The sequence below is a fragment of the Equus przewalskii genome, chromosome 10 (assembly GCF_037783145.1).
Source record: "Equus przewalskii isolate Varuska chromosome 10, EquPr2, whole genome shotgun sequence".
Classification (NCBI taxonomy): Eukaryota; Metazoa; Chordata; class Mammalia; order Perissodactyla; family Equidae; genus Equus; species Equus przewalskii.
This window is the reverse complement of record NC_091840.1, coordinates 888,657-912,862: the sequence shown is the minus strand read 5'-3', so window position 1 is coordinate 912,862 and position 24,206 is coordinate 888,657. Positions and strand designations below refer to the sequence as shown.

The following is a 24,206-nucleotide window of genomic DNA, read 5'->3' as shown; positions in this document are numbered from 1 at the left end:
TCCTTCTATTTTCAACCTATTGATGTCCTTCTGTTAAAGCGTGTGTCTCTCGCGGACAACATATTGAATCTTTTCTTTTTTTCCCCAGTTCTTTTATTCCTTCAACATCTTAACAAAAGATTTCCCAACATTTAAAAAGCCTTTGAACGTTATCCAGTTTTGTATTATTTACATAACATATGAGTACCGGTTCCAACATCACGCAAGCCTGGCTGCGTTAGAAACACAGTGGGAAGGCACGATGCCCCTTGCTGCCTCTCGGATGGTGTAGCTGGTGGGCGTGTTTTCAGCTACCTTTCTTGTTATCCTGATACATAAACTGTTAGGCACCTGAGAGGCTGGAAGCCTACTGGACGTGAACTTCAATACCTTCTATTTTGATCTTACTTATTATTTTCAAAACTTACTGCATTTTAAATCTCTTTACGAGTTTTTACTTCATCCACCACTAAGCTACCTTTATGGTCATTATCCTAAATGATCAAATATTAACCACATGAACTGTTAGTGTGTACACAGATCTAAAAATCAAACATAAAATTGTGTAGCCAAGTTGTGTAGGACATATATTTACACTCAGGAAATTCCCTAGTGCTTTGTGAGCAATCTCAATTCTACTAAAGAGAAGTGGCAGCTCTTCAGCTTCCATGCTCCAGAACTTTTTAAAAAAACATAGTAAAAAATGACTGACAATGATTGGAATAATTGGTACCTTATAAATTAATTAAGAAACCTAAGATAAAAAAATTCTAAATGACAGTTTTGTTTGTATTTAAAAATACATTGGAAATTTTGCATGCACCCATGATCAAACTTATTTTCAATGCACATTACTTAAATTCTGATGACATGGTTTGCTCTGATGAGTCCTTTTTCAAGCTGAACACCAAGCCAGGGAAACTCGTGGAGATGTCCACCAGCCACCGATGATGTATACTGCTTCCTCGCTAACAACGAGGGCTGAATTTCGTCTGCCTTTTATCACCTGAACAGTTTTCTGACCATAATGATAATAACTGTAAGCTGATGCAACTGTGGTGAAAACTATAAAAATCCACTGTATCTGAAGATAGATGCTGTCAGCACAATCGAAAACTGGAGCTGCCAAGAAGCTGTCACCAAGATAGCTGGACCTTTTTATTTCCTTTGCTGATGAAAGTTAGTTTTAACCTAGCAGTGGCAGAGCGAGGACTGGAACGCTTAGAAAGTGTTTGTGGTGTTGGAAGAGTCTGATATCTGACATAAAAAACAGCAGCAGTCAACACTGCATCTCTTGAAATTATCATACCAGTCAGTGGAACTGGAGTAAGGTCTGCATAGGACAAGTGAACATATAAGATACCGATAAGTATTTTTATCAACAAGTGGTTAGAGCATGTCCCAAAGCTGATTTTTGATTGGCCCTGTTTCTTTCTTTCTTTCTTTTTTTCTTTTTTGCCTTGAGCTAACATCTGTTGCCAATCTTTTTTTTTTCTTCTTCTCCCCGAAGCTCCCCAGTTCACAGCTGTATATTTTAGTTATAGGTCCTCCTGGCTCTGCTAGGTGGGACGCCCCCTCAGCATGGCCGGAGGAGCGGCTAGGTCTGTACTCAGGATCTGAACTGGCGAAACTCTAGGCTGCTGAAGTGGAGCGTGTGAACTTAACCACTTGACCATGGGGCCGACCCCTGATTGCTGCAGTTTCAAGCAATAAATCCATCCAACAAATCTGCTAGCCTGGCTAAAGCAAAAACTCCTGGAGCAATGTGCAAATCCACTTCAATAATCAAATTGCCCAAAACTAGGGCCAAGCCAATTGTCATCATTGACAATATATTCAGGATTGTCCATGGGTTTTCATACAGGCTGGTGTGAAGCCAGTATGGTGGGGTTGCGGGTGGGGAGAGCTCTGCAGCCTGGGGCCCTGGCCCGCCCCTCCTCCACTGAGGCCTCGAAATCTCAGAGAACCTCGGCTGTTTGGCTGCTGGTTTTCAAACCCCAGCTGAGTCTTTTCTTTTAAATCCAGTTTGAGACTGTCTTTTAACTGATGAGTTTGGCCCATTTACATTTATTCTAAAAGTATTTATTGTATAATTATTGCAATTGTAATTACTGTAATTAGGGCTATTATAGCTATTGTTGAATCAGGACTTTATTTCGTTATCTTATTTCCTATTTTCCTCTTGCTACACATTCTTTGCATTTATTTTTCCTCCTTTCCTATATCCACCGGACTGCTCTTTCTGCTGCTTTAAACGGTGTGTGCTGCTTTGTTTCTTACTGCAGCTTCCCTTAAGCCCTGTCCCTGTCCATTTACCTAGACTGATTTCTTAGTCTTGTCTTCATCTGTGCTTTCCTCCTCACAAGATAAATGCCTCAGCATGTTCTCACTTCCTTTGTCTCCACCCTCCCTCTCTCTGTTGTGTTGGTGTTATCTAGAATTTTAGTTCTAGATTGGTATATAGTTTGCACATAGATTTTACATTGTATGTTTATTTTCTTTGGTCATTGTTTCTTGGACAAAAGTAAGCTCTACCGAGTTACTTGATTGCTTCTTATTTCTCCTGTGTTGGGTCTCTTCTTGAACACTGCCTCCAAGAGCAATTTCAAAGTCAACTCTTGGCGGAGTGTCTTAAGACCTTGTATGCCTGAGAATATCTTTATTACGTCCTTATATTGAAACAATAATTTAACATTTGGGGTACAAAGTTCTTTTCTTTCAATATTTAAAGGTATTATTCCATTGTCTTCTTGAATTCAGAGCAGTCATTGAGAAGTCTGATGTCATCTGGGCTCTAAGATTTCTCTCTGCTTTTGATGACTTGTAGTCCCCAGACAGTCCAGGTGTGGGGTTCCTTGTCTCTCCTGGCTGGATGTGTTTCTCCTTCTATTACCTGTGTCTCTCAGGCTTCTTTCTCTCTCTTTTCCTTCTGGGAGACTTTCTCAGTCGGACCACAGCCCTCCTCCCCGTGCTGGTCATTCCATTATTATTTCTTGGGTCAGCAATTATAGTTTCATCCCTAACATTCCCACATGCACGCTTTGATGACTCCTCTTTCCTGCTTCCTGTACTCTGAGGATGTTGGTTACTCTGGCTTTGGCTCTGGTGCTGCTTGGCCCTGCTACAAAAGGTGGACATGGCCCAGTTGGCCGTCCATCTCCTGGAGAGGCTGCCCTGCCCAGGACGCTAGGTATCGGGCCATGAGCCTTGAGGGGGCCCAGGTCTGGTCCAGGGATTTTGGGAGACAACCTGGAGTGGGGAGGGGGTGAACCTCTGGGCAGGCTGAATACCCCTCCCGGAACCCTTAGCCACCTTGCCGACCCCCTCCCTGATGGCTGCCCTCCCTGGCTAGCTCCTGTGTTGGAAGCTTGGCTTTCACGGGAGGCTCAGTGGCCATCCTTGGGCTTTGGGGGCCACTGTGGGGAGGAGTCAATGACCTCAGGTGTTTCCACTGCTGCGCTCGGCCATCCTGGGCCAGGCTGACCTCTGTTTCTTGAAGTCTGAAAGCCCCCCACCCCCGGGGAAACCCCCAAAGCTGTGGCCTAGGGTGGGGGCTGTTCCTCCAAGTTTTTCCCCTCACAGTCAAGGCTTTTGCCTCCAGCTTCCATGGTCTCGGTCCACAGCCACACAGTTGATGGGGCGTTTGCTCTGCGGAGGCCTGCTCTGAGGGTTCACCAGGTATCTCACTTAGCCCTCACGGCACCCCCCAGGCAGGGCAGCCAGTACCCTTGTTTTACAGACGAGGAAATCAAGGCCCGAGAGGTCATGGTGACTCCCTGCCCCAGCGAACACACATCCCACCACCCAGAGAGAACCAGTGTCAACATCCCTTGTCTGTTCTTCCAGTATGTCAGTGGTACAGACATAAAAACACAGCCATGTAATTACACAACCACGTACACCCATGTGTATTTTATAAATGTGGGGTCATACACACATTCTGCACCCAACTTGTACCATTCGTGGCGTCTTGTGAAGATCCTGGTGGAGCTAGATTCTTCATGGCGCCATGTCTACGCCTGCTGCATGTGTGCGCCAAAATCGATAGAGCAGTTCTCTTATTGGGACACTTAGGTCATTCTTCAGTTAATTTTTGTATTGAAAGCAGCACTGCAATGGATATTGCTGTAGTTTTGGGGTTTTTTGCTGGGAAAGATTCACCCTGAGCTAACAACTGTTGCCAATCTACCTCTCTCTCTTTTTTTTTCCTCCCCAAAGCCCCAGTACATAGTTGTATACTCTAGTTGTAAGTCCTTCTACTTCTATGTGAGCCGCTGCCACAGCATGGCCACTGACAGACGGGTGGTGTGGTTCCACACCCAGGGAACTGAACTTGGGTGGCTGAAGCACAGCACCCCAAACTTTAACTACTAGGCCATCAGGGCTGGCTCGATATTACTGTAGATTTGCTTCTGTGCCCAAAGATCACTTCCCGAAGATACAATTCTACAAGTGGGACTTCCCAGTAAAAGCGACCTCATACTTGAATGACATTTTAATCTTTGCAAACCCAGGGGGTGAACGGCTACCTCATCTCAGTTGATGTTCCATTGGTAACTAGCAGTTTGAATGGTTGCCTATGTCCATCAGTCATTTTTGCTGTTTGTACATTCATATCCAAGTATTCATCTTCTTCCCATTGATTGATAAGGCTCTTTATAAATTAAACGTATTAGCCCTTGTTCTATAATTATTTCTCAAACATCCCCTCCCTGAGTTTGTAGATGCACGTCATTTATCTCCGTAGTGATTTTATAGAGACAGGTCTTAGGAGTTTCCGAGCAGCCGATTGTGTTCGTTTTGTCTTTGCAACTTTGATGGAAGATTCCTCGGTACAGGATGGGGCAGAGCAGGAAGCACAGTCTGCTGCTTCTGACCCAGAGTCCAGGAGGACACCCACCACCATTCACACTACGCAGGCGGGCGACTGTTGCCCACCGGGAGGCAAGTTCCCCATGGCTCCACCTCCCGCACCCCTCCCATGAGCGCACACAGGGAGGGCCCCTTGTGAGGACACCCAGGTCACGGCTGCAGCTCCCCTTCCTCCATCCCCATCTTACCCTGTGGTGGAGGCAGGTGAGGGTGGGTGAAGGGGGGTGGGGGTCGGGGTGGGCAGGTGGAAGGGCGGGAGGGGGGCCGGTGAGGGCTCCAGACTGTGGGGCGCCCTCCAGGCTGGAGGGAGGAAGTGCCCATTTCCTCTCTCTTCTTCTCACACGTAGTCACACAAGCTGCAAACGTCCTAGGAGACCCTTGGGGAGGGTGCCAGGCAGGCCTCTCCCTCCTCCACTCTGAGCTGGTTGAGAAACAGACACTGGGGTCAGAATAGGGAGACGAGAAGCACTTTATTTCTGGCAGTGGCTGCCCCCTCTCCCCCCGCACCAAGCTGCCTGCTGCCCCTGGCTGCAGCAGGACAGAGAGACAGACAGACTTTCTCCCTGGTAGCTTCAAGGAGCCAGGGGCAGCTGGGCAGGGAGAGGAGGGCAGGAGGCAGCCAAAGAAGACTTCTCAGAGGAGGTGCCCAGAGCCTGACTGCTGCAGGAAGCTGCCCTCGCGTTGGCGCTGGCTCCGCTGGTCTTCCCGGAGCTCTGTTCGGGCAGAGGGAGGCCCAGGGGGCCCACGGGGCTCATTGGTACGGGTTGGGGGTGGACACTGTGTTGCGGCGGCTGTAGGACATGTCCTCGTACACCACACACACCGAGTTCTTATCACTGGCCCAGCAGAGTTTCTTGATCTGAAAGATAAAGCCTGTCGTCTCCCTACAAGGGGCCAGCTCCCTCTGGGGACCCTCTTTCTTCAACGCACACCCCCTTAGGAAGCCTTTAGATTTTAGCCTTGAAACGCCGCAGGGCCTCTGGGCCTGCAGCCCGCCCCTCAGTTGTCCTGAGCTGCCCCAGGCCTGGGCAAGGGGGTGGGGCAGCCCAGGGGGCAGTGGCAGGGAGGTTGGAAGTGACCTTGCCCCCAAGGACCTGGACAGGGACCAGAAGCTCGTGAAGCTGGGGAAGGGCGGGGGTGAGGGGCAAACATCTGAGGGACCAGGGGCAGAACTGACCGATTCCTGGCCCCTGTCTCCGTCACCTCCTTCCCCTCCCACCTGCAGCACATGTTCACACACGCTCACATGTACACGCGCACTCACATACGCACACACATCACACAGGAAGTCACACGCAGGCATCCCCAAGCTCTCTGACCGGTCTCTCTGGACCCTCCTCCCACCCTCACCCTCAAATTACTGAGCAGCACATCCTGCCGGTACCCCGGCCCGGCCCCGGCCCGCCCTGTATCCTTAGGACTTGGTCTGGGCTCCAGTTCCTGAGTTTCCCTCCCACCTTCCACCCTGCCATCCAAACCCTTGGAGCTCCAGGGGAGCCTGATGGAGGGGACGGGTGGGTGCTGGGGTTTCCCGTCTGGCCAGCTCTCTGGCTTAACCACTCTTCTTCCCTCCCTGCTCTCCAAGACGAGCCAGCTTATAGGGACGCAGGTAACAGCTGGGGCATTCATACTGACCTGGGTCCTCCTCAGCACACACACCGCCCCCAGTCCTAGCCCGATGAGGAAGAAGCCCACAGCCAGGGCCGTGGGGAGGGCAGGGTGTATCAGCTGAGCCTCCCGGCATGTGTTCACTGCTTGGGACAGTTTGTCTGGGAAGAAGGAACAGAGAGAGGCACTTGGCAGGTGGGGGATTCCATGAGAGCTTTTGGGGTTCAGGGCAGGGAGGGGACCTGGAGTGGGGGACAATCCAGGAGGCTTGCTGGAGGAGGCAGGCTTGAGCTGGAAGGAACCACTCAAGCAAGTATAGAGGGAAGGTCCCCAGACAGTGGCAGGCAGAGGCCAGCCTGGCCAGCATGTAGGTGGAATGGTCCTGGGGTGGCACGCTCCCTACCTGTCACCACGACTGAGGTCCCGGGGCCCTGGATCTCCCTGATGTTCTCCATGATGGCCTGGCAGGTGTAGATGCCGGTGTCAGCCAGCTGCAGGTGGTGCACAGTGATAGTCAAGTTGTCTCGTGGCCCTGAGAAGGTGACGCGGTCCCAGAACCGTTCGTCCACGGTAGTCTTCCTCTCACCCTCATAATAAATCACGTTGCTGGGCTTCGGCCAACTTTGCTTCAGGTGGAGCCCGAGCAGGGTCCCGCTGGTGCAGCAGGTGATGTTGATGGAACTCTCCTCTGGGGCGATTATGTAGGGAGGGGACTGCTGCACCTCTGCAGGGAGGCCCAGCCACCGTCACCACCTGCCTGGCTGCAGGAGCAGGGACTTGTCTGTCTGCAGGGGACGGTGGTGGGATGGAGGGGCCCTGGGACAGCCCGCTGCTGACACATCACCCTGGACGAGGCACCCTGTGGGAGCCTTGGAGCAGCTCAGGGCGCCAGCACCCAGTGGCTACACTTGAGCGCTGAAGGGGCCACAGGGACCGGGCCATCTTCGACCTCTCCCCACCCTGAAGTTCCAGGGAAGGTGGAGCTGGGCTTCTTCCTTCCAAACAGCCGGCCCTCCCCTGGGGGGCTCTGATCACTCTCCCTGACTCCACACCCTCTCCCTCCCTTCCAGGACAGTCCCTGAGATAGCAGGAGGCACTGTCAGTCTCCCTCTCTCTTTCCAACGCTGGTGCCTCAGTTTCCCCATGTTTCCAGGCACCTGGAGCTGGTGGCTCTGTGGGGTGGGCACATCCTGTCTTGTCTGTGGGACACCAGAAACGTCCCCCCTCTGCCCAGCTGGGGAGCAGCGGGACCAGCTTCCTGGTGCAGACGCAAACCTTCCTTAACCTAATGCAAACATCAGCTTCTCCCCAAACTAAATTCTGCAGCTCTTTCTTTCTCTCCTTTTTTTGTTTTTTTGCACAAGAATTGTGCCGGCTGATCCCCCCACCCTACTTTATGTCACTGGCCTTTCCATCTCACTGCAGAACTTCACACATGTATCTGTTTTAAAAAGCAAACTAAAGGGCAGAGTTCTCTCATGACAGAGGCCACCTTGCTAACTGTAGAAGAGAATCTGGACATTCAGGTAAAGAGAAAAGAGAGCTCGAAGCTGGTGACTCTGCACCCAGACGTTACCAACGTCTGCTGCTCGTTGTTTTGTGACAGGTGTTCAAGGTCTGTGGGGGGCTCTGCGGGAAGGTCATGCTCAGCATCCCCAGACCACCCTCTTCCTGGGAAGGAGCATCCGAGTCAGGGGCAGCAGGGCAGCTGGGAAGCGCTTACCTTGGGCGGTCAGGGCCCTCAGCAGGTTGTGGACAAGGGCCAGGAGCAAGGGGAGCAGAGAGAGCCCCGGGGCCATGCTCGCTGCCACCCCACCCACCGTGGACCCAGCGGCAGGCAAAAGGCAGGATCCCTCACAGCCAGCCGCAAGTCTCTTCCTGTCTGCAGCACCCAACTGTGTGCGCCTCGGAGGCCCCACCCCAAAAGTCCTGATGAAAGGTCACCTCCCAGGGGTCCAGGCAAGGTGAGACGGAGTAGGAGGCAGGCAGAGAGGGCGGCAGGTGGTGGCTGGGACACTTGGGGGGAGGGCTTCTTGGAGGTGGAGCCATGGGCGGGGGGAGGCAGACCTGGCTGAGTCCCACTGCCTCACTGGGTGCCCACAGGGTGACCCTTTGCCCTGGTTCCTCACCGTTGCTGTGTCTCCACAGGGCACATAAGGGGAGAGGAGAGAAGAGGGTGAGGCCAGGGGATAGGAGTCAGGATTAGGAGAAAGACAAGGGGGCCCCCTGGGTGGGGCGGGTCAGGCTCCAGCTGCCCTCGTCCTCTGGGACACTTTCTGCTGGAACCTGATTTACACCCAGGAATCTGGCTCATCACATCAGTCACCCGGCAGCACTGGGGCAGGATGGGGCCGGGGGTGGGGTGGGGTGGAATGGGGGGAGGGTAGCAGGGCCTCGAGGGCCTTGTGAGAATGCAGATGCCATATTTCCTTCCAGGTGTCCTGCCTGGGGTGTGCAGGGAGCAGAAGGACTTTCGTGGGCCCCTTCCACCTTGAGATCAACAATAAAACGACCTTAGATATCACTTTATCTGCCCCAACACTTTTGGTCTGTTTCCAGTGAGACAGAATAGATCTCTGCAGCCCGCAGAGCATGGAGGCCCTGGTGCGGCGCCCGCTGTGTCTGGCAGGTGTCAGCCTGGCTCTGGGATAGGCCTGCCTGGCGGCGGCACATGCCCGCGGTCGCAGTGGTCACCATGCACCACATGGGGCCTCCAGTTTGTGGTTCCTCACAGTGAGCAGGGGCTTCCAGATGTCAGTACCTTTCAAACGCCTCAGGACTCTTTATCACTTTAAGACATGAAGCAGCTTCTTTTAGATTCTTATGTTTTCCATTTAAAAAATATTTTATTTCTCAGCTCATTTGATGATTTACTGGTTGGTTTTTTTTTTAAAGATTGGCACCTGAGCTAACATCTGTTGCCAATCTTCCTTTTTTTCCTTCTTCTCCCCAAAGCCCCCAGTACACAGTTGTATGTTCTAGTTGTGGGTTGTGCCACGTGGGACACCGCCTCAGCGTGGCCTCAAGAGTGCTGCCATGTCTGCGCCTGGGATCCGAACCAGCGAATCTCCGGGTCGCCGAAGCCGAGCGCACGAACTGAACCACTCCGCCACGGGGCTGGTCCCGCTTGGCTTATTTTATTCACCTCGAAAAAGCCCTATATGTATGTAGTAAGAATGCACGGGGATTAGGAATACTGCTGCGTGAACCGGTGTGGGATGGGTCGGGGCCAGCAGGGCGGACGGGGCAGGGCAGCCGGGCGAGGGAGGCGCGGGTGGGACCCGCCCGGACCGCCCAGCCGCCCGTGGGTCTCCTCAGGGCCGGCGCCGCGGCTGCGCCCCCTGGTGGTGGGGGCCGACGCACCACCTTAGGCTTCCCGTCCCCGCTCTGGGCCTCGCCGCTGCTGGCAGCAGGGTCCCCAAAACCTGTTCCTGCTCGTAGTCAAACGCCAGGAGCGTGCCCGAGATCCACTTAAGACCAAAACCGGGCGCGTCTGGAGGTTACCCGCGTGCCCCTCCTGCTCCTGGGGCGGGAGCGCGCGCAGGAGGCACCCACCGCCCGCAGTGGGCGGGCCCACGAGGGAGAGCGTCCCATCAGGTCAACTGCTCTGGAACTTAGATTTTTGCATTTCTGGCCAAAGGCTGAGGGAGCCAAGAGAGCTGCTGAGGACGGAGTGGGAAGGGCCTGCGTGGCCTGCCTTCCCAGGAGGCCACGGTCTTCACCCTGGGTCCACTCTCTGCGTGGGACCCAGAGTCCTCACTCGGCTGAAAAAGCCGCTGCCGAAGACCGCACACTGGGCAGGTCTCCGGGCCAGCAGACCAGTGCTGATGGGTTCACAGGTATCTGTCAGCCGGGTGGGGGAGACGGGGACAAGCAGGCCTCCACTGCTTGGGCTGTGATCACCCTGTGCTGGCAGCCTCTGGGTCAGGGTGGGGCTCCTGGGGCTTGATGCCAGATGCCCAGAGGGCTGGATCACCCTCCCAACAGGCCCATGTTCCTGGGGCTCTGAACCAACCCCTCTGGGGAGGGAGAAATGACAGCTGTGAGCAGAAACCAGTGCACATAGACACTCAGGCACACACCCACCCACCATCCACACTCACACACATGCACACACAGACACACCCACCACACACGCTCACGCACATGCAGCACCGCTCCCGCCCCCGTACCCATACATCCTAGGTCTCCTGGAAGGAGCAGGAAGTGCAGCCTCCCCACCCATGCTGTCCTCCCAGGCACCCTGGGGACAAAGTGAGGCTTGAGGGACAATGGGAAACCAGAGGCCTGGCTGGGAGTGGGGTACCCAAGTTCTGGGCCTGGGACTGCCATAGCCAGCTAGGGTCCTCTTGGGGAGGGGCACTGGCTCTTTGGGACCCCACACTCCCACTCCTCCCCCTAGCCCCGGTGGGTGCAAGGCCAGGCGGCCGAGTGTCCAGGCCAAGTCCGGGGTGACCCCCACCCAGTCCCCCTGCTGGCCCATAGACAAGGAGCAGGGCCTCGTACCTGCGGAATATTTGAGAGCTTCAGGGAATGGCGCCTTCTGCACCAGGCCCACATGCCGAGCACCAGGATGAAGAGGATGACAATGACAGGGATGACAAAGACCATATCAGACTGGCTCCCCACCTCATGCAGGGGGCGTGGCGACTCTGGGCCTGCCGGAAAGTGGGCGGGAGGCCTTCATCATGCATTCCTGGAGCAAACCTGGGAGGGGACATCACTTCCCGTGGCCCAGGGTGGGAGAGTGGGAGGGGTGATGGGGTGTGCAGGATGGGCCTGGGTGCCAGGCACAGAGGGCTGGGAGACCCGAGGGGGCTTCCGGGGGCACAGGCTCCTCGCCTGCACCTCGGGGTAAGGAAGCAAACACCCACCTGGGTAAGGTGTGAAGAGTGGGTCCTGGGGCTCTGCCGAGGAGACACAGGCAGGTTAGGGGCCTGTCCAGGCCCAGCCCTGGTGCAGTCCCCACCCCCAGTCCCAGGTGTCGGATGAGACCTGGATACAGGAGTCCATGAAGGGCTCACTGGGTCCCCCTCCCAGGGCCTGGCCAGTGTGGGGCACGGGTCTCAGCCCCTCTCCCTGCCCCTGGGGGCGGGGGGCAAAGCTGAACCACTGCTCCCTGCCCCTAGTGCTCAGGGTGACCATGACTGGGTTAGAAGCGGGTGTGGGGGGCGGTGGAGACTTGCTGAGTTTTACAGCAAAGGAAGGGGTGGAAGAGGAGCAGTGGGGTGGAGAGGAGGGTTTAGGGGTCATTGCCCTTGTGCAGCAGGTGGGGGTCGGGGAACATCCAGGGCCCAAATGCAGGGGCAGCCCAGGGGAGGGGACTTGTGATCCTGTGGGAGGTCATGGAGGGGGGCCCAGAGGTGAGGGGGAGGTGGGAGGGCAGCTTGGGGATGTTCTCTGCTAATTGCTTCCATTTCCTCAGTGAATCAAATAAGTAGCCGGATCCTGGGCGAGAGTGAGGGGGCGGGAGAGAGGGCAGAGGGGCTGGTGAGTGGAGCAGGGTAGCGGGTCACTGTGGCCACGGGGGTGTGAAGGGGGCGCCGTTAGATGTAACCAGCGTGTCCTGGAGGGGGTGCGGGGACAGGTGCGAGGGGAGCTAGTGGTGAAGCTGGGAGGGGGTGGTCAGAGAGGGGTCCTGGTCTTGGGAGAGTGCTGGCTCTTTGGGTGGCTGGCGCCCAGGGTGAGGCTGCGGGAGTGGGGTGCTGCTGGAGAAGGCAAGGGGCCCACGGGGTCTCTGGGTGATGGCAGAGCTTTGTGTGGCTTCGTTTTGCTGGAATCCAGGCCTGCCCTCCCAGCCCAGCCACTGCTGAGCCCCTGGGGGGCAGGCAGGAAAATGCCTGGGGGGTCAAGATGCCCCTCCCCCACCTGAGACATTCAGGGTGGTGATTCCAACGTTTATCTGGCCTCCTTGGAGATGCCATTTGTACTGGCCAGACTGATTGTCCCAGGCGTCCTCAATCACAAGCTGTGCCATGCCTCCTTGAACCCGCAGGTGCCACCCATCCTGAGAGGTGTTTCCTTGGGGGGCATTCCTGAAGATGTACTGGCAGTCCGTCCTTGCCGCCACACTCAGGCAGATGGTGATGTTGGAGAAGGGGTTGGAGATGTTGCAGGCCATCATGGCACGTGCCCCCCTGGGCACAGACACCACGCCCTGGGTGCAGGTAGGGTTGTCCCAGCCTGTGCGGAGGGGAAGGTCACTCACGTGGGTCATGGCTGGGGCTCAGAACATTCACAGACTGCCCGCCCTAGGGTTATTGACATTCCCTGGGGCCTCGGCCCCTCCTGGGCCTGAACTCAGTCTGCTGCCCCCATCCCTGGCTTGCCCCCACTGAACCCCCCCCCGGCAGAGAGAGTGGGACCCTGAGACTTACTTCCTTTCTGAGCACTGAAGGAGGCATCCAGGAGCAGGAGGGCCCAGAGCATCCTAGCAAGGAGGACAGGGGATGCCAAGGTCAGCATGGTCAGCGGACAGGCCTCAGGGGTTCAGCATCTTCCTCCACGGTTCTTGGGACACTCCCTGGAGGAAGGAAAGCCGATGGGTCAGAGGCCCCCCGGGCTGCTGCAGAAGTGAGCGGGAGCGGCTGCAGCTTGGGCAGGGGCAGGCAGGGGTCTGTGAATGCTGGAGCCTCCGCCCACCCCTTCTCCGTGCAGCCTGCCCCCCGCCCTTCTTGGTGCCTTTATAATGTGCACAGTGCTGGCCACTGTCCAACAAGACAGGAAACAAGGCACTGGGAGATAACCGCCCGCCCCTCCACCCCCAATCTGGGTTTATCTTTCCAGTTTCATAGTAAAACCTGCAAAACGGCCTGCGTCGTGTGTCCTATGGAAACGGCTGGTGCCACACAGACTCTGGGGCCCACTCTGCATTGACACTGTCCTAAGACCCCCTGGATGCCCCCAGTCCCCACCCCCCTTGTGCATTCTGTGGCTGGGCGCACCAGCTTCACTTCAGGACCTCCTTAGGGATACTTGGTCCACTTGCTGAATTTCCTTATCAACAAAGTCTTCCTGTGGAAGTCACGCGTTAGAATCCGGAAATCGTGGATTTTCACTTCCTCTGAACAGGCCCATCTCAGGCTCTTGGGATCACTCGGCCTTCATGAAACTGCCATTTATCCTGATGCGTTTAAACTATTTAAAAGTATTTTAAAATTGTTTGCCAGACCATTTGTTGACCATTTGATTAATAATAATGATAATAATTGGGGCCGTGTTGCCTAGTGGTTAAGTTCGTGCACTCTACTTCAGCAGCCCTGGGATCGCAGGTTTGGATCCTATACCACTCATCAGCCATGCTGTGTCAGTGTCCCACATATAAAGATTGGCACGGATATTAGCTCAGGGCTAATCTTCCTCAACAACAACAAAAATAAAAATAAAATAATAACAGACTTTTCTCTTTTGTTTTTGAGCAGTTTTAGGTTTATGGAAAAATTGGGCAGAAAGTGCTGAGAATTCCCCTATGTTGGCACCCCAGTTTCTCCTATTATTAGTGTCTTGTAGTAGCATGGTGCATTTGTACAATTGATAAGCCAGTACTGATGTGTTATCATTGACTAAAGTCCATAGTGTACATTACGGGTCACCCTTGGTGTTGGACATAATGTGAGCTTGGACACATGTATCCACATTATGGTATCACACAGACTAATTCCACTGCCCTGAAAACACCGTGTCCCCCTCCGTGTCCCTGATCTCTTTACTGTCTCCATAGTTTTGCTTTTTCCAGAATGTCATAGAGTTGGGACCCTTTGGTTTTGAGTTCAGCTGTTTTTACTTTTTTTTCCAGTTGGACAAGGGGATGGGGTGGAAGGGTAGGTGGGCCTCCTTTTGCGATGTTGTCTGCCCAGCCTGGGTGACCCGGCTGCAAGGAGACAGCTGCAGGTCCTGAGATATCACAGATGCAACTCACCCGGGGGGCTAAGTCCCGTCCAGCCACGCTGGGGGCAGACTTCCCCAGCACAGCCTCCCTGGGTGTGTCGGTTCTGAGCTGGTGTGGCCGGTGCTGCTGCCTCCAGGCTTCCTCTGTTTGATTTTCTAGACTTGTTTCTGTTCCTGATTTATTGTTACCGGAGGGCAGCTTTTTTTTCTCATGATATATGTACCACGTTTGTGAAACAACAGCAACCGACAGAACAGCCGAGGATGGAAGAACCACCGGGAAGACATTACCTGAGAGAGGCGGTGGGCACTCAGGGCCCCTCTTTCAAGTGTGTTCTTGTACACGCGTGTGCACGCACATGCATGTGGTTTTACGTAAGTGGAATCATATTAGATGAGATACTTAATCACAGGTACTCCGCCGCCCCCCGTCCTCCCTCCTTTCTCCCTCTGAACCGTATGTCCTGGGGTGAATGGTGGCCCCCAAAGGACATGTCCACCCAGTACCTGTGAATGTGACCTTATTTGGAAATAGGGTCTTTGCAGACATGATTAGTTAGGACGAGGTCAATTGGAGTAGGTTGGGCCCTAAATCCAATATGACTGATGTCCTTATAAAAAGGGGGAATTTAAACACAAAGAGAGAGACACTCAGGGAGAAGGCCACGGGGCGACGGAAGCAGAGAGTGGACTGATACAGCCACAAGCCCAGGAACGCTGGAGCCACCAGAAGCTGGATGAGGCAGGAAGGATGCTGCCCCGGAGGCTTTGGAGGGAGCACAGCCCTGCCAACAGCTGGATTTGGGACTTCTGGCCCAGAACCGTGAAATGAGAAACTTCTGCTGTCTTGAACCCCTCTGTGTAGTCCTTTGTTACGGCTGCCCCAGGACATGCAGACACTGTTCCCTCCCCTAACCCCACAACCGTGCCCCAGTGACTACGTGACCCAGCTTCCTTCTCACTCACACATAATCACGCACAAACCCCAGACACATGGAGGGAGCATTTTGGGGTCGCGTTATGTCCATTTCTCTGCATCTGGTTCTCACTTTGCGGTGAGTTGGGGGTGCTCGATTTCAGCGACTGCGTGAGGGCCGCCCCTTCCCCACAGCCCCCAGTGCCGCCTGCCCCCTCACCTAAGCTTCTCCAGGTGACACGAGACTCCCTGTGCCTCACAGGCGTGTCCCGACTGCAGAGGCACCGGCCATCTCATCCTGTTACTGGCTCTTTGGGTTTCCGTGTTGTCACTGCCTTTGCAAACCTTTTGCCCATCTTTCTGAGGTTGTCTGTCTTCTCCTTACGGGTTTAGAAGACTTTCATGTCTTAAAGAAACTGTCATTTGTGAAGCAATTGTGTTCCCCAGTCGCTCATTTCTCCCTTGATCGTTTCTGGAATAAAAACTCTGCATGTTTGTATGGTATGTCTGGTCTGTCTCTGCCTTGAAAACTTCAAGGTTTTGTTTCAAAAGTATTTTTTGTTGTTTGTCTGAAGTGTCCTTTGGAAAAGGCCTCCCAGACTGTGGGGAATCCACGGATGGCCAAATCTCATCTATTTTTATCTTCAAATCTTGAATCCACGGCAAAGTCGTTCTGCATGGACGTGTGACGGCCGGCTCTGTGTCTTCCTAAGGAGGGCACACTGCACCCCAGGCGTTGCTTGAGTGAGACTCCTTGTCCCGGCCCACAGGGCGCTCGGGACCTGCTGATGGGCCTCTCCACGCAGGACACTGGCATGGGTTTCAAGCCGTCTGTGTCTGTCTTCACCCTGGGGAGGCAGCTTCTCCCTTGTTGCTCTGTTAGTCTTTCCTTAGATGTTTGTTTTCCACAAGAACGTTAACATAATTTTAATCAACTTTTTTTTCTCTGAACCAGGAATTTGGTGACTGAGTGGAGAGGGACGCCTGCCCTGATCCTGCCTGAACCTGCTCAGATAATGCAAAACAGGCTGAGACCTCACAGCTGGACACAGTCCAGTGGCAGCCTTTCCAGTTTCAGGACCTGTCAGCAGTCGCCAGGATTGGGCATAAACAGCTCATCACCATTAAATGTTGCTGGAAACCTTATGTGGATGGAAGGTTCTAGAAAGAGGTGTCACAATTGCCCATGCTGGGGCTTATCCCGGCACCTCAGATAAGATCTGATCAATCCTTTTCCTGAATATTTTTACAAAATATCTTTTCCTAAATTGGAAGCTTCTGACACACCCGAGGGGCCGAAAGCCATACTTGCTGATCATTGGTGGTCACTCCCGCCCCCTGGCCAGAGCCCTCTGTGCCCACCTGAAGGGAGCCCCTGCCGGGCGCGGTCCTGCTCCTGACTCTGGGTCATGCACGAGCTGCACTTTGCAGGATGTGGGCAGAAATTCACCTTGTGTGGTCTCACCTCTGGCCACTGGCCGGGCCCTGGAGGAAGCCTTGGGAGGCGCCTCAGTGTTTCCAGTTTCTTTCTGCCTCAAGAACAGTCTGCTGGGAACTTTGCAGGTCCTCAGAGGTCTCCCAGGGACTTCCCAGGGCTGCTCCCTTGTCACAGGATCCAGGGCTTCCATGGGGTTGCACCTCCCTCATAGTGGCCTCAGAGGACACCACCTTTGTCCCTCAGCCATCAGCAGACACACAGCTGTCTCTGCTCTGCCGCCTCTGGCCGACCTCCGCACAGCCTTTGGCATCCACACTTCCGCAGCAGTCCAGTGCGGGTCCCGGTTCCCTGGTCTCTGGGGGCAGGAGGAGGCAGGCCAAGCTCGCCCCCAGCCAGTGATGTGGGAGGACACGTTCCCGGGGAGGCAGCATGCTGATCCCCAGGACTCCAGCCCTGCCAGGACAGGTGAAGGCATACCTGAGCCAGTGGGCAGGTGTCCTCAGGGCTGCACGGAGGATTCACATCCAAGGAACCTAAACCAGAATGCCACCCAGGTGGCCACCCCTGTGCCCTGGGCACGGAGTGAGCTGCAGAGCTTCCTGTTGGCGGCCCGGTGCACCTACCAAATGCCCAGCTGCACAGACACACCGCCCCGAATCCTCTGTCCAGACACATTTGTTTCCACCACAGCAACCTCGGGACTCAGCAGGAAGGGCAGGCATGTCCTCCCTGAAGGGAGGGGCCCAGGGGCCTGCAGCATCCAGAAGGAGGCCCTCCTGGTCGGACCATCCTCCTCACACACCGTCCTCACTGTGATCGGGTGTTTATCCTTCCGAATAAGTTTAGACTCGTGTTTCAAGTTTCAAGTAAATTTCCTGGATTGTTGCTTGAGAGTAAATGACTGGATGGATTGTTTCAGTCCTGGGCCTGCAAACCTGTGTGTGCGAGGGCCTCATTTCACGCAGACATGGCGACAGACAGATGCTGCAGTAGATGCTCTGTATACAGCAGGTGCTCAATCCCTGTGGACTGTGCAGCCTCCTCACTGTGAAGGGCTCGGTCAGTCCCAGCAGCAGTGGGCCCTCGGTAGGCCACTTCAGCCCAGCTGGATAGGTCAAAGGTCAGCCTTGGTCCTCACCTGGGCCAGGTGACACGGGGAGGTGGTGACCTCAGTGAAGACGTATTTATGTGCCACGTGATGACCTGCTCAGCTGGACTTTGAGAGGGAGGGTGTGTGCTGACAAGTGAAAGGAAGGCAGCCCAGCCTTGGGGGTGGGGTAGGGTGGAAGCCAGGCTGAGGTCTGAGGTCTAGCTGTTGCTCTGGGAGGATGCCAACCTTCAGTTTCGAGGGCAAGGCCCCCTGGGTGGGGGTGGCGGTGGGGGTGCTCCGGCCCTGAGCTTCGATCACTCCTGGCCTGGCTGCCCTTTGCTCTGGGGCATTTTGTCTGCCTGCCAGGGTGGAGGGGGCAAGCTCCCCAGATAAGGTCAGCCCCACCAGACCCCCGGCCCCATCAGCCTCCCCAGCTGACAGCCACCGAGGTTTTCACCACACCACACACCCTGAAATCCTAACAGTTACTTTACACTGACTCATTTTTCAAACCTTATTATCTATTTTAGCCTCACCTTGAGAAATGCGCATCTGTAAGTCATTGATGGACGTGCTATATATACCTATGTTTTTCTAGTACGCAATGAAATGACCACAAGACAACTAAACCAGGAAGTGCCACGGACCCCTACCACTACCTGGTGGCCTCCGTAGGGGTGCAGCCTCTAGAAAGGTGGCCCCTGGCCATCCTCTGTCATGTTCTCAGAGGGAGGCCAGTGTCTGTTCCCGCTGAGAGCTGGCAGGGATGCCAGCCTCCTCTTCCCGATGCCCAAAGCCCCCAGCCTCCCCTGAACCTTCCCCCAGACCCCGGACAGCCCTGTCCTCAGCCACAGGCACTTCCTGATGGCTCTTTACGCTCTCCCTGTGGTCCTGCCTCCCACTGTGAAAGCCCCTGGGTGGTTCCAGAATCTGGACACAGGGATACCCGAGTCCCACCCCTCTAGATTCCCCCACTGCATCCACCTTGGGCTGGTGCTATGGCCTCCATCACAACCCCTGTGGCACTGGGTGGCACGGAGAGCCAGCTGTGCATCTCATCGGCATCTTGATGGGCAAGAACATTGGCCCAGCGCCAGAAGTCTCAAAGGCCACAAGACTGACCAGACCCCTGTGGTGAGGACAGCAGGGGGCAGCAGCCAGTTCCACGCCCAGGGCCTGTCTGTAGTGCTGGCAGGGGTGGGGAGGTCCCCTGTTCTGGATTGAGAACAGCTGCTCAGGGCAGCTCCAGTCCTGGAACGGAGGAAGGACCGGGCAGAGGGGGCCGCAGCTTCCCCCTGGGCTGGGGCCAAATGTCAGGTCCACGCTTTTAGAACAAGAGGACCTAGGACTCCCCCTCCTCCAGGCAGGACTCCTCAAGGGGCGAGGAGTCCACCAAAAACGCAGAGCAACCCCCAACAAGGGTAGTCCTATAGAGCTGTGCTGGGCTCCCCACCAGCAGGGTCAGAGCCTGGGGCTGGGGACATCTCCAGCTTTGGGGCATGATATCCAGAAACGGCCCAGAACCATGGACAAGTCTTAACTCATCTGAGCCAAATCTGTAAAGGAGAGACACAAACTTCTACCTCATAAGAGCACAGGGGGAGCTGCCTGCCAAGAGCTGGATTTGAGATGAAAGCAGCTAGGCTGGAGAGAGACGGAATGGGGCTGGAGATGAGGAAGCTCTCCAATGTCTTCACACACATCCTGCTGCCCTAGCTGTCTGGGGCTCCTACAGCTCTGCTAGGTTCCACCTAGCCCTGACCAATGGCCTGGCGCTTTCTCTTTGGACCCGGGCTTAGATCTGAGCCAGGCCCAATGCTCGGTCACCAACGCTCAAATCCAGGCTTATCTGTGAGGACAGTGACCGGCACAGCTGCCCACTGAGCAGTCCAGACCCACAGGTGACTGGCAGGGGAGCCAGGTCTGCCAGTCAGGGGCGCACCTCCCTGCTCACTGCACCGTCCTGCCTCTGCCACCACTCCCACTCCTGGGGAATCCCGCCCTTACCTGGAAGTCAGGAGATGTCTCTGAGACTGTTTTGGAAGTGCTGCCAGGGACTTTGGACTATCAGTCTGTGATTGAGGCACGAATGGCCACTGTCTGGGCACGGAGTCAAAGGCACCAGAGGCCCCTCAGAATGCTATTTCCAACCCCTCCCATCTGGCCTGCTGACTCTGTCATCCATTTATCCATTTGTGTGGGGGACATCCCTCCTTACCCAGCACGGAGAGCTGTGCCCCTGACCAGCTCTCCAGTGGATGATGGAACTCGCCACTGCGGAGGCCTGCTTGGCCTCCAAACCTCAGTGACCCAGTCCTGGAGGGCCCCGAGGGTCAGCTGCACATGCCGGGCCAAGCTCTTCCTGCCTGGGCAGTGGCTATGTGCACTGGCCTGCCCCCACCGGCCCCTGACTGCCCCAAGATCCTGTAGTTGTTCTGCATTTGATATTAAGAGCAGCCGAGCGGAGGGTCTATTTTCTCTCTGCAGCTGTCAGCACCGAGCTGCTGAGGTGGGCCCACCGTGCACGCCCTCTCACCTCCAGCAGGGTTGGGGCCACAGAGGGCCCAGTGGGAGGCGAGGGTGGCAGGAAGGAGAATCTTCCTCTGGCCTCCCTCTCCTCCAGGTCCCAGCTCCCAGCGGCTTTGTAATGTGAGCCCTGACAGTTGGGGTTTTTTTAATTGTAATGCAAGTGCTCGCTTAAGCTTTGACTTCCAAGGGATCCGCTTCAAACAGGGCTGTCTCTATCTTCAGTAGACGCAGAAAGACCAGATAAAGAGCCTCCCACAAGTTTCCTTTGCTCCAGAGATTTCTGGGTGACTTAGATGACTGGCTGTGTGGCCTCTTGTCCTTCCCTTCCCATGCCTTAATTCTCGCCCTTATGTTTTAAATTCAACAATAAAGAGTGAACCGCAGGGACCTGCCAGGGGGCGCAGCAGTTAAGTTCGCACATTCTGCTTCTCAGCAGCCCGGGGTTCGCTGGTTCGAATCCCGGGTGCGGACATGGCACTGCTTGGCAAGCCATGCTGTGGGAGGCGTCCCACATATAAAGTAGAGCAAGATGGGCATGGGTGTTAGCTCAGGGCCAGGCTTCCCCAGCCAAAAAGAGGAGGACTGGCAGTAGTTAGCTCAGGGCTAATCTTCTTCTTCTTCTTCAAAGAAGAGTGAACTGCAAAACCTTATGCCCCCACCCTGGACCCCAGTAAAAGTAGAACCCCAGGCCCACAGGCTCTCTCACTCTTCCTGAGACCTTGCTGTGGTCTCTGGACTGCTGTGTACTCTCCAGGCCTGTGAATCGTAAACCTTGTCTTCGAAGTTTCCTGACGGTTTATTGCTGAGAGCAACCGAGAGCATCTTGCAGTAGCGTCTTGCAGTCATAATGAGAACCCTGTGGGCAGGTCCAGCCACAACATTGATTCCAAAAGGGGAACCTGGGCCCAGGGGAGTGCCCCCAGGCTCTGTCAGTAGGCTGAGACCAGCACAAGACAGGCCCAGACCCTGGTCCAGCAGGAGGTGAAGGGTCTGCACGGAGCACTGCCCTGGAAAGGTTATCAGGAGCTACCCACTCCGCCGAGCCCACCGGGCAGGCGCAGAGGAGGGTGTGCTTCCAGCTACAGCACCAGACTTCCAGACTTTCCACTGCGAGTACGCTCAAGCTATTTCCCTGTGGGCCACTGGCATGAAGCCACAGCACCTGCAAGATGGGCCTGGAAACCTACTGTCCTTGCTTTGAACTGCGAGGCTCAGGAGACGCTGGGGTAGGCAAAGTGGCGGGACTGGTTCTACCCTCTGCTGGGACCCTCAGGAGGCCACTGAGTCCGCAGACTGTGAGGGGCCTGGCTCCGTCTGGGCAGCGGCCTAGGATTCGTGGCAGCGGCAGGGCCACCCCGTGAGCAGCAGCATGCAGTCATTGCAGGGAATTTATCAGGAGGAAATCCACTCTAGTGAATCAGCCTCCTCCCTCAGCTTGCTGGGCACAGTCCAGACACCCAGGTGCACTGAAATTTCAGATACGTGACCGATCATTTTGTAGTATATGTTCTACGCAATGTTCGGGGCATACTTATATTTAAAAAGTGACTCATTATTTGAAATCCAAATGTGTTTGTAAGTCTGCTGGCTCTGCTGCTCTGCCTGAGTCTCTCACTTGTAGCCAACGCTGCAAAGGACAGAAAAACCAGAGAGAGAGGCCAGGGTGCGACAGGGCAAGTGACATTGAGAAGCAGAAAGATTGCGTGCATGGGGCCAGGACCAGAAGGCAAGAACACCTGAGAGGTGGGAAACAAAGGCAGCAATTCAGGTTTTTCCCAACTCGCCAACACAGGAATTGTATCTGCATACATTAAGATCCCAGCGAGACAGCCAGAGTCCCTGACCAAGGATGACTCTCAGATTTGGGAGCTGTTCACTTACAGGAATCAGGGACACACTTTGGAAAGTGTATGCTGCTGCCAGCACGTCGGCCCACTATGGGACTTTGGGAACTCTGAGGGAGCCGGGGTTGTGACAGCGTGGGTGTCCGTGGGGCCAGGTACAGAGGCTCCTTGGTTGGTGCCAGTCTCCATTCCCACAGCACTCCAGCAGCTGGTGCTGCTTTCCTACAGCTCAGGGGCCTCAGGTGCCTACGCTGATGTTTACGTGGAAAGGCTGCGCACAACACTGACCCAGGTGGCCTTTCATCAACACTGTAGAGAGAGGTGACGAACCACCACAAGAAGACAGCTGCAGCCTGTTAAGGCTGTGGAGCCCCAGCCTGAGCTCAGCGGAGGAAACGCCCCCGTCCAGGGTGCTGTTGCCCATATCCTGGTCCCTGCTGCTATCGCCAGGAGGGGACCCCAGCTGGGCCAGTAGTCCTCAGGCCAGGGTACAAGCAAACCCTTGCTGCCTCACAGCCTTTGCACAGGATGTCCCCCCTGCCTGGCTGCCTCCTGTTCTTGGCGAGCCACCTCCTCCCCCACCGCCAGTCCGGTTGCCCGTGCCAGCCCTGCCCTGGCCCCTGCGGCTGGAAGCACATCTCCCATCACCCTCACCGTTACTGTCCCCAGACAGGAGGTCTCCCAAGGGCTCTGGCTCCTATACCCACAGGCACAGAAAGTGTTTTTCAAACTGCAGATCATTAACCAGCTGACGGTGGTGAACTTAACTTAGAGATTGCTGCTGCGGTCAAACCAAAAATGAAAGGAGAATGTGGAAATGGACTGTAGAGTGCTCTCCCTGGTTAGGGGAAGTCTTGGGCATTTCATTTCTGCTTTACAAATGTTTGTGAGCGCAAGTGCTGTGTGTATGTGAGTACGTGTGAGAGCATAATGGGAATGCGAGCGTGAGTGCTCGTGAGTGTGTGCGCATGCCCCTGCGGGTGCACACGAGGGTGAGTGCCACCGCGGGGCACTGGGCCTGGACTTGAATGCATTTCACCCTAGTTGTGGTCAAGGGGCCGGAGGGGGCTCTGTCCAGACTCAGAAGACCTGGGGAGCCCAAGATGCCACCTCTCTGCCCCTCCAAGAGTCGAGCCTGGGGGTGCCCTGCAGAGACACAGGTCCCCTCTCCGACCTGCAGCCCCTGTCCTCACCCCTCCCCTGGCACGCACCCTGCACCCCCAGCCCCCTGGCTCATGGACCCCGGCCAGCACTCCGGGCCATGTCTCTAAAGCGAAAAGTGGCCAGAGCGGGTGAGGGTCGGGGAGCTCCACTCTCTCGAGTCTCCATCCCTGCAGATCCAAGTATGCGGAGCCCGCCAACACCGGAGTCCCACTGTCAACCTCTGAGCCACCCACCATGTCCCTCGCCCCTCCTGGCCTCCCCTCCCTGCCCGCTTGCCCCTCACCTGCGCTCCTGCTCCTGACCCGTGCAGCTCCTCCTCACTGGCAGCCGCTGCTTGTCTGTGCTCTTCCCTCCTCTCCGTCCGAGAGGAAAACTGAGCCACCGAGGGCGGAGCCAGGGGAGGAGGCGGCAGTACTAACGATTCAGGATCCGCGGGAGGTGTGGCACCAGGTCCGAGATAGAGGGAAACCCGAGTTATGGGAAATCACTTGAGTCTCAAGAACTGCCCTGAGTCCACAGGAAAAGTTTATGACTTTCTTGGTACAGAATTCCTTATTACATTTTTATTAGAAACACTTCATTAGATTGTCCTTCTAAAGAAAACAGGAAAAGAGCAGGAGGCACTCTTCTGGGAGAGCTGATGCCCGGAGCTCTCTATGCTCAAGCGCTGATGCTTCTTTGCAGAGCTGGGTGGGTTCACGTCCCTGCGAGGACCCCACACGTGCACGCACACCGTGGGCCCCCTGAGCCCATTGAGGGCCGGCAGGAGCCTGTTAAGGCTGAGAGTTGTCGGAAATGCAAGGTGGATCCGTGTGGAGGCAGCGCCAGGCGAGCAGACAAGAGTGAAGGGCAGTAAGCACCCGAGCCTGTACGGGGCAG

General features: G+C 55.4%; 1 protein-coding gene and 1 pseudogene across 3 annotated transcripts; both read right to left on the bottom strand.

Annotated features, from left to right (window-relative positions):
* Positions 1 to 874: 874 nt before the first annotated feature.
* Positions 875 to 3,746, bottom strand: LOC103551126 (cardiolipin synthase (CMP-forming)-like; annotated as a pseudogene).
* Positions 3,747 to 5,302: 1,556 nt separating this feature from the next.
* Positions 5,303 to 23,730, bottom strand: LOC103551115 (T-cell antigen CD7). Of its 3 annotated transcripts, XM_070559607.1 has the most exons (8): positions 23,611 to 23,730; positions 12,837 to 12,982; positions 12,328 to 12,642; positions 11,334 to 11,366; positions 10,966 to 11,117; positions 6,863 to 6,950; positions 6,487 to 6,620; positions 5,303 to 5,710 (listed from the first exon to the last, which is right to left on the bottom strand). In XM_070559607.1, exons 2-8 carry the CDS (start codon positions 12,922 to 12,924, stop codon positions 5,603 to 5,605), a joined length of 918 nt encoding a protein of 305 aa, XP_070415708.1. In that variant the 5' UTR covers positions 12,925 to 12,982; positions 23,611 to 23,730; the 3' UTR covers positions 5,303 to 5,602. The 3 variants fall into 3 exon arrangements, with proteins under 3 accessions (XP_070415708.1, XP_070415710.1, XP_008518663.2); XM_070559609.1 differs by lacking the exon at positions 11,334 to 11,366; XM_008520441.2 differs by lacking the exons at positions 10,966 to 11,117; positions 11,334 to 11,366; positions 12,328 to 12,642; positions 12,837 to 12,982; positions 23,611 to 23,730 and adding an exon at positions 8,183 to 8,483 and having other exon boundaries at positions 6,863 to 7,183.
* Between the last annotated feature and the right edge of the window lie 476 nt (positions 23,731 to 24,206).